This window comes from Pleurodeles waltl, chromosome 8 (genome assembly GCF_031143425.1).
Source record: "Pleurodeles waltl isolate 20211129_DDA chromosome 8, aPleWal1.hap1.20221129, whole genome shotgun sequence".
Taxonomy (NCBI): Eukaryota; Metazoa; Chordata; class Amphibia; order Caudata; family Salamandridae; genus Pleurodeles; species Pleurodeles waltl.
Window position 1 is genome coordinate 1,244,456,297 of NC_090447.1, and position 13,589 is coordinate 1,244,469,885.

Consider the following 13,589-nt stretch of genomic DNA (forward strand, 5'->3'; position numbering starts at 1 on the left):
ATTAGGAATAGCTGTAGGGAAGAAGCTGAATGATGCCCTATGATATCTGGAACACAGATGTCTGGTAGAGTCTGGGTACTGTCCTGCCCTGCAGCCCATCAAATGAAGACACAATCTAGGAGATGCAGTCCTTCTTGTAGATATGTGGACTTAGCTGAAGATAAGTGCCAGCTTGTTTTTAAATTAAGATAGTTTTGAAAATACAGGCTTTAACCAATATGCCTAGTTTGCCTTTTAAGCCTTGAATATCTAAGACAAATTAAAGTCAGATGGAGCAAACAAGGTGTAACAAAAATAGATTTTTGTTTTCTTACCACCATACAAATCATTCCCATTATTACAGAACCTAAAGTGTAACTAATCCGCTTGACCTCAATCATTTCCTCAGACAATTAAAAACACTACTAAATTGCAACTCAAAACAAAGGTATGCATAATAAGATTTTGTAAGAACTAGACATATCATTTTAATGCTGATATTTGTGCTTTAAACCACAGATTAATGCACCTGCCATTCGTCGCGTGGCAAAGGGCCTTTAGTCACTGAGCCATTTTAAGAAACCAAACAAGGTACTCTTAACTCTACGTATGTCTGACTAGCTCTCATATCAAATGAAAATTCCGACCCCAACAAAGTCACTAGCAACAATTTATGTTTTTTCATTCCAGGCACCACCTTGTCATGCAGGAAATATTGATAAAGAAAATTACAGGGGTGGGGGGGGAGAAGCATGTTTAAGGATTTTTTTTTTTTTTTTTTTTTAAATCAAAGAAAACGCCATGATCTCCCATACGAAAAATAATAATAGATCTGCACAATACTTTGAGTTGAGATTACATTTTTTAAATGTTATTAAACCGCACCTACCTTTGTGGAGACTGTTGGCTTACTATAGCATTAGCAGTTTCTCTCAGATACACTTCCCAGTCTGTTTCTGGGATGTCTTGATCAGACGAAAATGGATACCTAAGTGGTAAATGATGTCAATTAAAACACGAGCAAGTCTCAGTCAACACTATCAGAACCGCCTTTGTTCTGCACTTACTGTTGCACTCTGCAGGCTTCACACATCAGCAATGCTTTTCGAAGGTTTCTGCCAGATTTTTCAGCAAGGCGTCGAGCAAGGTCTAGAGGTAGAACCAGGCCCTCCTTCTTGCATACACTGGACAAAACCTGGCATATCTGTAAGGAAGGGGTCAATACAAACATTAGCAAATAGATAGTCCGAATTCTAACACACACAAACTCAAATACAGCTAGGTCAAGGAAGGATTACAAGTTTAATATATAAAAAGCAGACAGTTTAGTTACATGCCTGTGTTAATACGAAGAAGGGAAACATGCACTTCAGCCAGAGACATATCATACACGGCTCTAAGCTTCACTGTTATATACTTTGTACTTGTAGCCTGGGTTTGGCATTGTATTACTGTTCAAAGTCATAAACATTCAAAATAATTTCCCACTGCATGCGGGACTCTCGAACACCTCATCATAAATAAATATAATTAAGTAGAAAGGGGGAAGAGGCTAACATGATCATTTGCAGCAGAGCACCCACCAAAAGTCTAAAATAGGTAACATTTTCCAGGTATAGAATTTCTTTAACACCAAAAAAAACCATTAGAAAAACTACACTTCAGCACCTATTTAAAAGTCTGCTGGCCTAAATGCCCGCGTAATAAGGAGGTGAGAAAAAAAAAAAAAAAAAAGCATTTGCAATGCAACAGGTTTTGCATTTGTGAGCTATAGGCGTTGTAAATGACAATGTCTTTTACTTATGTTTTTTCGTTTGGAGTGTAGTAGATGTATGCCAGATGCCACAGCAACCCTCCAAGGCCAGAAGAGAGGACACAACAAGGCTGCCATCTTGGGAATGATTTTGCCTCATTCCTACAGACTGGCTGTGATACCCTAGAGATGCAACCCTTTCTAGTGTGTTTACCTTAACTTTTATAGCACCAAACAAGCCACAAAGAGACACCTTTGTGGCATTTACATCGGAGAATGAGGGGGTCAAAAGAGTTAGGAGCAAAGAAAAGGGGGCAGCCATATACTTCTGTATGTTAAACTTTTAAAATAATTATTCCTTTACATTGGCAATACCAGCCTAACTTTTAAAAACACTGACTGTACAAAAAGAGAATAACTGAAGAGGCAGCTTAACTGAACAGGAGACTTCAAATTGGTGAAACAGAGCTTCAGTGGTAGATGGGCCGACAGGATAGGTTCTAGAGGTACGATATCTGTGATCTTGGGTCAGTGTTTTACATGAAATACAGAAGGGCTGGTACTCTGCATTCATTTAAAGCACTGCTTTGGGTTATTAGTTTCATGGCAGCCCTTGGCTCAGGACTGGACTCTGTAGAACGGATACGTGTATCTTACCCTCCCGAGCCTTGACGGTGCCTTTTCTGTGCATACATTTGTGCACTGGCTTATGGTTTTGAAGTGAGAATTCTCTGCTGGGGTGGCTACTCAAAATTTGAAGACTTGCCATCTGGACCACTCAGAGTAGAGCGGGAAGCCTAGGTTTGGACAATAGCGCTTTTTTCCCCTAGACCAGTGGTGCCCAGTGAGACACCTACAGAGCTGGTTCATTGGCATTTTTTCAGATTACAAAAAGGATTCAAATGTATGTTTTTCTTGAGAATCCAAGGTAGGTCCAGAACCATGTCAGAGTTTCTTGATAACCCCACACAATAAATTACGTAAAAATAATTTATATGGAACTTATTTACACAGTGGTTACCCTGCAAACCTGGCTTTGATCCTGCCTTTCCAGTCCTTCAATGGACATGAATTCTAATAACCTCAACAAATACCTATAATATGTGTATAGCACATAAGAACTGCAACATAAAAATGAAATAAAAAAAGCTGCTGTGCAGTGCACTGGTTCCTGTGTCACCTCATGTTTTATAAATAGGACACACACTATCAGCTCGTGAAGTCACTGACGTCTCTCCTCTGAGTGAGGAGCATGACGACAGAGTCACAAAGCAAGCATTTCCTGCAAGTAGAAATATCCAGTGTTCAAAATATTTGAAAAGAAAGTACTTTAGGCCCATACAAATTATGAAGTGAAAAGTTACCCAGGCCCAAGAAGCTATGAAGCAGCCATGGCTTTGCAGCCCGAGCCACAGATGGCCGTTTCAGAATGCAAAGACATGCAACTAGCAAATTAGGCCAAAATGATGTGTACAGAAGCAAAGACTGTCTGACCACAAATCACTGGCTTCCTTTTAAATGGCAAGTTAGAATTACAGAAGCAAAAGAGTAATATAGTCACAGGGAAGAGGGGGCATTGGGCTGCCACCTGACCAGGAGTTATGGCTCCTCCAGTTATATTCTACACTTGTGTGTGTGTGTTTATTTCCCCCAGACACAAGGTGCCACATTCACTAAGAAAACCTACAGTCTTAAGCTTACTCCTACGTTAAGGGGGAGATTTTTGATTCTGATTTTGAAATTCTCAAAGAATTTCAGAAGTAATCCTGGGAGCCTGCAACAGTCACAACTCTTTGGAAGTACTCACAATCGTAAGCAGCTACACATACATAAGTGTTCAAGGAAAACAATTTCACATGAGAAACAAATTACTAGGACATTTACCTTTTCTAACTATCCCCCCACCCCATTTTCCACCGGGAAAATGTGGTTCCTGGTGGAGAAGCCACATCACCTACAACTCTACATATTTTAGGGATATTTCCCCTCATTCTGTTACTGAGAAATGATTTACTCCCGTCTGTAACAACAGTAAGTTTGTGAATAGTTACCAATGTACGAATCTGTCATTGTGCACAAACTCACTATGGCATCCCCAACGTGGAATGCACACTCCACACCCATGAGAACAGACTTACTACAACCTAGTGTTACATAATACAGGTGTTACATTATGTGTGTGTAAATTGAGTTAAGCTCAAATTCATATTCCACTTTTGTAAATCAAGCCATTTGCACAAGTTGAACCTTTACATGCAAATAACTGTGAATCGGACCATGAATGCAATAGGGCACATAAGCACAACTTGATGCTTCCCGGGAAATCTTTTGACTAGTAAATCTCAAAGGGCCCAATGAGGTGCTGGGAAAAGTTTGCATTCAAAATATACCTGCAGACCAGGATGTGGACATTGATCCAGCCCAGGGTGGCCACTGTCCATGTCACTGTCATGGCACTGGATACCACAGTGGTGGTGCCTTGTGTTCTAATCGCACAGATGCTTGGTCCCTTTTCTGTTTCTGATACAGTTTGGTTGTGTGGCACTGCCGTAAATGAGAAATCACACAGACCTTTTCCAGCTGGCAAGCATCTCTGTGTGAACTGTAATACTGAATACAATATTCTGAGACATAGTGAGGCACATGCCACTCCATAGTTTTTAGCTTGTCTGTGCAATTACAGGCTGGGACAAACCATGCGAGAATTAATTTGGGCCAGCCATTCAATGGACGTTCTGTTGGAACAGCCGGGCCAGGAAGCGGTGCAATTTTTCTGCTCCTCAGGCAAAATAGAACTGTGCCAATGGGGCAGTCCCCATATAGGTTTTTAAGGTAAATGGGCAGTAATTTAACCTGACCACTAGGTGACTCCATAAGGCACCTTCCTTAAGCCACAGGGCTTGGTTAGACCATATACCCTCTGAAGGCTAACTTGTGCATCCCCAAATGCAATAAATATAAAGCATACAGCATTAGCGTACTTCTAGTGTGTAGTCGTAGAACACACAATGAGAGTAAGCTAAGACACTCATATTTGTGTGTACTGATGCCATGGACTGCTGCTCTGAATAAGATCAATGTTGTGGTGATGCCGAGAGTGGATGTGTCCCAGTCTGTGAAGCATAAATAGATGGTGGGGCAGCCACAAATTCTCAGTGCCTCTCAAGTCATAAATAGGAATCATGTATTACTTTACAGAAAATATGAACTCCTGTGTTGGAAACCTAGGGTGCATCATGTATATGTAGTACAGTTGTAAAGATGCATTCCTTTTCATAACCCCATCACACAACTAATGCAATAATAATAATAAAATTATAACAATCATTTATGTAGCCCACATTAATCATGCAGTGTCTCCTCTTGGTGCATGTTAGTAAGAGGAAGGGTCACTGGAATGATGCAGTTCTGTGACTGGCATATTCTGAAGAGAAGCAGATCCTTTGCAGAGGTTATCTGGTCACTTTTTAGTTGCTGATTCTTGCGCTCAAGTGGTACTAATAAGGAGAAAACTTTGCTCAGACCCTATCAACGTCTGTAAAATGACAAATCAGCAAAATAAATGTTGCCACTGAATGTGCAGCATTAAACAGCATAATATGTACTTTCTAGCCACATAATTTAGGCACCTCTGTCACATACATTTACCCAGCATTTGCTACATAATTCCAGTGGCCAGTGGAGAAAACATAGATGCACAGCACGAGTCAGGCAAATACAGATGTTGAAGCATTTATTCCCATGTAAATCAGTACAGAAGGTAGGCGATCAGTCATGTATGTGACATTGTCCCACCAGCAGAGTGATTTTATCACCTCATTCGCTGAGTAGCTTCTCCTGTTTCCAGCTGACATACAAAATCCTGAGGAAGGCCATGGCATCACACACAAAACCAGGACAAGGGAAGGACCAAGAGACAGACCCAAGATAAAACATATATTATCGCCTCCACCGTTTGTTTTGTGCACTTTTGCTTTCTGTATGGCATCATCTGAAGCTGTGGCACCCCTTCCTCTAGGTTCTGAAACTTCTCACTAATTGGGATTGTGGTGGTCTGGGCTCAGTTGTTTAGTTCAGTGAGGGCTGGTCTCTTCCAGGCAGTGATAGTGTGATATATCATTTAAAGGCTCAGGTGGTATCACCCTGGATGATAAAAAGGCGAAGCTAGCCCCTCTGGCAATCAAACATTTAATCCTTGTTGTCACACAGATCTTTGCTAAAGACACATTAGGACTGTGGACTACCTTAGCCCATATTTAGGCTACCTTCACTTAAATGCCGGGACCTCAAATGCCAAATATTTGTAAAGTGAACAAAATGTGCAATGCAATTATAAAAAAAAAAAAAGAAAGGAACACTTGATGTACACTATTTCAACTATCTAGAGTCTTTCCACTGGGCCCTGTGCAATTTATATTATAATAACCTATCAATGTTGTGCCAGCGACAAATCTGGACTGGCATAGCATCTAGTTGTAGTCTTTCTTTGTTGTTTTATACAAAAAAAAAGACTTAAACAGCAACATATTTGTGTTACGTAAGTACAAGCAGTGGCTGTACAGTAGAAGCAGAAGTGAGAAAAGGGCCACTTGATAGGGTCAGAAAGATATTTTCTTGACATTAATTTGATATACTCGGTAACCACAGCAATCAGAAATAATGCATAGAGTTTACATCAAATGATTTGTGGGAACTTTGTGGAATGGTTACATGAAGCCTGGGGAGGAAGATAGGAGAGCAGGTTAAACATTACTAGACTGTGACAGACAACATGTGGATCATTATACACAAGAGTCCAGAGGGTGATGAGGAAGCGCTCTGCGCCTGTGATGGTGACTGTGGGGGGGGGGGGGGGTATTCAGGTGGGGCCTCTTCAAACAGGAAGAAGTGCTCTTCGAGCGCAGTTTTTGACCGTGCTTCCAGAAGCGGCATTTGCAAGGTCACTGTGAGGGGACTGCCATACAAGCCATGACACCAGTAAATTCTGAGAGAAGGAAGTGATGGAGTTTGCTCCACTTTTGTGCCCTATGATATGCTGCTCCTCTCACTGTGGCACCCTTGTGTTGGCTTCTTTGCACTATAGGGTTAGCAAAAAAGCTGCCTTTACTAACAACTCTATTTGAAGAGGCCCAATTTACATCCAAAGGATAAATGTTTTTTGCCATCAAGCTTGTGGCCATGAAGTGCTTGGATCTGGAGTCATGACTCCTTTTCCACCATTTTGGAGACAACACCTTTTGCCATCTTCTTGCATAGAACTAAAATATGTGCTTGCTTGGTGACCCTCCGGAGGTTATCAAGAGCACGTGCTATCGCCTAGAGTTAAGCTCTACTCAAGTCAATTGGCTAATGCAGTCACTGCAGAGGTCTTGACGTTACGAGAATGTCATAAATAACAATCCTGACATAGCCTTTTCAACTCTACATCTCTGCAATGTCAATGAAAATGAATTATACAGATTTTGTTAAGAATGGCATCTGCTTTGCAACGCTATGAAATAGCAGAACCTGCATTACCAAGCGCTATATAAAAAAAAAAATTAAAAAAAAGTTATTCTCACACTGCCCCAACATGCACCAGACAAAGAAGCCTAGGGGAAAGGATGGTATGTAAGGGCCAGAGCTGCCGACTTTGGAGCTGGGGAACATGGTTCGAGTCTCGGAGCCTGCTCAACATCCACTTGATTCTCTTAAGAAGCATGAGGCCTTGCATTTATTACTGTGTTTGTGTCTTTTTTTTTTCTAGAGTATCTCGTCAAAACCACTGTCTGAGCTTCTGAGGAGCTCAGAAGATTTTGAAGTGACTTAGAAATGACTATGCAGAAATACGTGAGCTCCAAAGAAGAGGAGATAAAAGGCACAGTTGCCAGGCTGCGAAAACTAAGAGGATGGGGGAATAAGCAGACAGAAGGGGAAGACAGATAGCAGAGTCAGTGACGCCTACACAAGGCAACCAAGCAAACACACGACTGGCCAGAATCACAGTGTGTGTATATATATATATATATATATATATATATATATATATATATATATATACACACACACACACACACACACACACACCACACACACACACACACACATATATACACACACATATACATACACACTGATTCTGGCCAGTCGTGTGTTTGCTATATATATATACTGTATATTATATATCAGGCTTATTATGGCTTCTGTCTATTGATCTTGTCAGATATTCCATTTATTTGGATGAATGAGCAATAAGTATCCAAAACAACCTCTAGTCTGAATTCCCAACCTAGGGTACCTGATATTGGTCCGTCTGGCATAGTACATAGTACTCCCCATACACAGCAAAAGAGCCTCTCAACTTCCCAGGAACTGTCTAACTGAGGACAGCTATAACTCACAGCTGTTAGGATAAGCCATGCTACCCACTCCAATCTACCCCGAACCAACCCACTCCAATCTACCCTTGTCCACACCAATCTGACACCACATGAACTGACTCCAATCTACCCCCACTTCATCCCAATCTACCCCTGATCAATCTACCTCACTACATTCCTATTTACCCCACTCCAATCTACACTCCAAACTATCCAAATCCACCCTACTCTGATCTACCCCACTCAATACAATGTATCCCACTACACTACAATCTATCCAAATCCAATCCACTCCATCCCATTCCACTCCAATCCATTCAAATCTACTCCACTCAAATCTATCCCACCCCAATTTACCATCAGCCCCACTCCAATCTACCATATTCCACTCCAATCTACCCCACCCCACCATTTCCTACACAACTCTACCCTGCTCCAATGTATCCCACTCCATTTTCCACTCCAATCTATTCCAATTCAATCAACCTAGTCTGCCCCACTCCAGTCTAATGCACCCCAATCTACCTGACTCCACTCCAATCTACCCCACCCCAAAATCCCCCACTCCACTCCACTCCAATCAAATCCCCAGGGATGTGGAATTCCTATAGCCCGACGCCCGGGACATCTTGTTTGGGGTCAAGGGCAACAAGTTTTTATGTTTACTTTGTCCTTGGGACAAGTAGGCCCAACCCTCTGCAGCACAAACCCTTTGGCTGCCTGTTTAAAGAGAGTGGAACTCTCTGCAGTTGAGGTAATGTGTTTCCAAAAGATAATGCTGTTCGAGCTTGTATTTATGGTTCATTATTTGAAAGCCTTCATTATTAGGGTGAGTGCTGTAAATAAATGTTTTAAGGTCACACTTCACTACTGACGTTGGTTCCAGTACAAAACAAAAAAACGTGTATACACATGTTTGAAAAGTTTAGGCTATGAGGCTAAGTATAATGCTCCCAGAATGCTCTCTGATTAGATGCAAATGAAGTGTCATATAGTAAAATGTTTTGATGCATGCTAGTATTTCCCAAAAATATTTCTAATGGAAAATCAATGTAACCATTTTCAACACGATTATGGGAAGCATGAAAATAAACAAACACTGACAAAGCCAACTGATCTGACATATTTTTATAAGTCTTTTAGTTTCATCAATGCGTGTCTTGTTTTTGTAACACTTTATTGTTGTGGGAGCTACCAGGCCCTCAACATTGTAACAAACACTGGCAAAAAAAAAAAAAAAAAAAAAACGTTTTTGAACTCTAAAAGCACACGTTGCCACCAGTGGCATAACAAAGGCCCCGCAGCCGCCCTCCAGGGGGCCCCTTCAGCACATCACCTGCCCTGAGTGAGTCTGGAGAGGGGGCTCCTCCATGTTAATTGCAAAGGGGCACCCTCCAGTTTCGTTACGTCACTGATTGCCACTGTAGTTCCTGACACTGAACAAAACTACTTTGTGTGCCAATATGCTTCTTGTGGAAGAGCAGAATGCGATCACTCACAGTAAAGCCAGCCGAAAGGGAGAGAAATAGAAGTTTAATAAAAACAAAATGTCTTTGTTAACACCAGACCTAATTAGGGACCAAGACCCACATGTATGTAGCTTTTTGCATGTCGCAAACAGCGACTTTCGCTATTTGCGACGTGCAAAAAGCACATTGCGATGCACAAACCCAGTTTTGCGATTCGGTAACCTGGCAAACCTCGCAATTAGGAAGGGGTGTTCCCTTCCTGTTTGCGACTCGCAGTGCAATGTAGGAATGTTTTGCGGGCGCAAACCAATCGCAGTTTGCACCCATTTCAAATGGGTGCTAACACTTTCGCAAAAGGGAAGGGGTCCCCATGGGACCCCTTCCCCATTGTGAATGTCACTGTAAAAAAGAATTCAGAGCAGGCACTGGTCCTGCGGACCACTGCCTGCTCTGAAAAAATGAAACGAAAACGTTTAATTTTTCATTTTTGTAATGCATCTCGTTTTCCTTTAAGGAAAACAGGCTGCATTACAAAAAAAATAAAAAACTGCTTTATTAAAAAGCAGTCACAGACATGGTGGTCTGCTGTCTCCAGCAGGCCACCATCCCTGTGAGGGCCGCCATTCGCAAGGGGGTTGCAAATTGCGACCCACCTCATGATTATTCATGAGGTGGGCATTTGCGAAGCCCTTGCGAATCACAGATGGTGTCAGGGACACCATCCTACATTCGGATTTGCGAGTCACAAATTGCGAGTCGCTCTGACTCGCAATGTGCGGGTCGCAAATCTGAACCTACCTACATGTGGCCCCAAATTCTTAAAGAAAGTCACAAAAGTGCACCCATGGTATATGTCGTACCCCTATAAAATATTTGTGAACTGTATTTTAGCATGGGTAAATATGTATGTGTAGATTTGCTCATGTGAAAATCTATTGAGCATTTGCAAGTTCATTTTCCCTCCAGCCACTTTCTTCCCAACCCTGGAAGAAGTTCTAATTTTGCCATTGTCAGGAGTAAATGTCCAACCTTTCTTAATATGGGAAAATATTAGAGAGAAGCTGGTGAAAATCTTTAAAACATGCAGGTTAGTAGGTTTGCAGACTCAAAGGCATTCCAGCCCTGGAACTATTGCTTACTGCTTCCTCCAGCCCCAGTATGCAGATCTGCAGAAAGGTGGCAAAATAAGGAAATTGCTACAGTAGGGATTGAAACTGCAAGTATTCAAGCCCTACTGTGGTAGTAGCCCTGGCATAATCAGAGAGGCTATTATCAGAGCTCTTACATAATGAGATTGCTGCCATAATTTGGCGCCACACTACATGGCACCAAAGGGACAAGTAGATCTTTTTACAGGACAAGTAGATTTGAGAAGCTACCTGTCCCCTGGACAAGTAGATATTTTAATAAATTCCACACCCCTGATCCCACTCCACCACAAACTACTTCATTCCAATCTATCACAATCTACCCACTCAAATATCCTCCACTCCAATCAAATCCCACTCCACTCTACTACAATCTACCCCACCCTCATCTACCCTACTCCACTTCAATAAGAACCCACTCCAAACCAATCTACCACAATCTACTCTACTCCAATCCACCCCACTTTAATTTACCCCACTCCAAACCAAACCAACCAAACCACTCCACCCCACTCCAAACCAAACCAACCAAACCACTCCACCCCACTCCAAACCAAACCAACCAAACCACTCCACCCCACTCCAAACCAAACCAAACCAAACCACTCCACCCCACTCCAAACCAAACCAAACCAAACCACTCCACCCCACTCCACTCCAAACCAAACCAAACCAATCCACCCCACTCCAAACCAAACCAAACCAATCCACCCCACTCCAAACCAAACCAAACCAATCCACCCCACTCCAAACCAAACCAAACCAATCCACCCCACTCCAAACCAAACCAAACCAATCCACCCCACTCCAAACCAAACCAAACCAATCCACCCCACTCCAAACCAAACCAAACCAATCCACCCCACTCCAAACCAAACCAAACCAATCCACCCCACTCCAAACCAAACCAAACCAATCCACCCCACTCCAAACCAAACCAAACCAATCCACCCCACTCCAAACCAAACCAAACCAATCCACCCCACTCCAAACCAAACCAAACCAATCCACCCCACTCCAAACCAAACCAAACCAATCCACCCCACTCCAAACCAAACCAATCCACCCCACTCCAAACCAAACCAATCCACCCCACTCCAAACCAAACCAATCCACCCCACTCCAAACCAAACCAATCCACCCCACTCCAAACCAAACCAATCCACCCCACTCCAAACCAAACCAATCCACCCCACTCCAAACCAAACCAATCCACCCCACTCCAAACCAAACCAATCCACCCCACTCCAAACCAAACCAATCCACCCCACTCCAAACCAAACCAATCCACCCCACTCCAAACCAAACCAATCCACCCCACTCCAAACCAAACCAATCCACCCCACTCCAAACCAAACCAATCCACCCCACTCCAAACCAAACCAATCCACCCCACTCCAAACCAAACCAATCCACCCCACTCCAAACCAATCCACCCCACTCCAAACCAATCCACCCCACTCCAAACCAATCCACCCCACTCCAAACCAATCCACCCCACTCCAAACCAATCCACCCCACTCCAAACCAATCCACCCCACTCCAAACCAATCCACCCCACTCCAAACCAATCCACCCCACTCCAAACCAATCCACCCCACTCCAAACCAATCCACCCCACTCCAAACCAATCCACCCCACTCCAAACCAATCCACCCCACTCCAAACCAATCTACCCCACTCTGCCCCACTATACCCCGTTGAAACCCACTCTACCTCACTCCAATCTATCCCACCACATCCCACTTCACCACATTCTAGTCCAGTGGCTCCACTCAAGCCCAAGCTGACCCACGCTAATCTATCCCACTCCAAACTAACCTGCTTCAAACCAATCTACCCTGTTTCCATCTGTCCTACCCCCGCTCCCAACTGTCCTACCCCCGCTCCAATCGGCTTTACCCCGCTCCAATCGGCTTTACCCCGCTCCAATTCAACCTACTCTAATCCACACATTCTACCCACTCCAATCTACTCTAATCCACCCCATTTCCAAAACTCCCTTTCTACCCCACTCCAATCCATCCCAATCTACTCCACTCCAGTCTACTCCACCCAAATCTAGCCTACTCTAATTCACTCCAATTTACCCTATTGTACCACTCTACTCTAATTCAATCTATCCTACACCACTCTACCTCAATCTAGTCTATACCCCTCCAACCCAGTCTGCCCAACTCCACTCTACCCCAATTTAATTTACTGCAATCTACCTTGCTTCAATCTACCCCAATGTACCCACCCCACTCCATGCCACTAACTATAAACTATGTTGAATAGCAGCCACACTAGTGTGTAACATAGCTAAAACACATTGCCAAAGCCAATAGCTCCCACATAGGCGAAACCTATCGGTTTTGCCAGTGCCTGTTTTTTTTTAGGTTAACAATGGATACTACAGAAGCGTTCTCAAGTTTTTTATTCCTGATGCCAATGAAAGGAAGCCAGGGAGGAGAGAGCATTGTTTAATGAAGATTCCTGCAATGGAGATCCAGGACTACATGTACCCATTTCTTCTGCATCATAGGATCTTCATTGATAGACATAAACCATTGAAAAAAATAAAGTAGCAATCTAAAAATGGTATAGTCCTTGCGTCTCTTGGGCAAAAGGAATTACAGTTAGAAAGAAGTTTTTTGCACCAGATGTGTCAAAGTTGCGGTCAGCTTTCATTCCGGAACAGAGGCAATAGTGTCTTGTAAACATGAAGATGATTTCAAGGTAATTGCCTTCTAAATGTCTGAAAGAGGAATATCTCTCAATGAGGATGTGGTGGCACCTCTCCCTTTAGTTGAGTGTGTGTGTAGGATGTGGGGGTAGGGGATATCAGTCAATTGACAATATAGAGGTTTACATGCTGTTACCCAAAGAGATGGATTAC

General features: G+C 42.9%; 1 protein-coding gene across 1 annotated transcript in view; it reads right to left on the bottom strand.

Moving 5' to 3' along the window:
• RFC3 (replication factor C subunit 3) overlaps nt 1-13,589 on the bottom strand; it is a 109,552-nt gene that overhangs the window by 33,825 nt on the left and 62,138 nt on the right. The window contains exons 6-7 of the mRNA XM_069205548.1: nt 1,047-1,183; nt 869-967 (exon numbers count right to left, since the gene is read on the bottom strand). Of these exons, the coding sequence (XP_069061649.1) occupies nt 869-967; nt 1,047-1,183 (236 nt within the window). The remainder of the gene's footprint in view (nt 1-868; nt 968-1,046; nt 1,184-13,589) is intronic.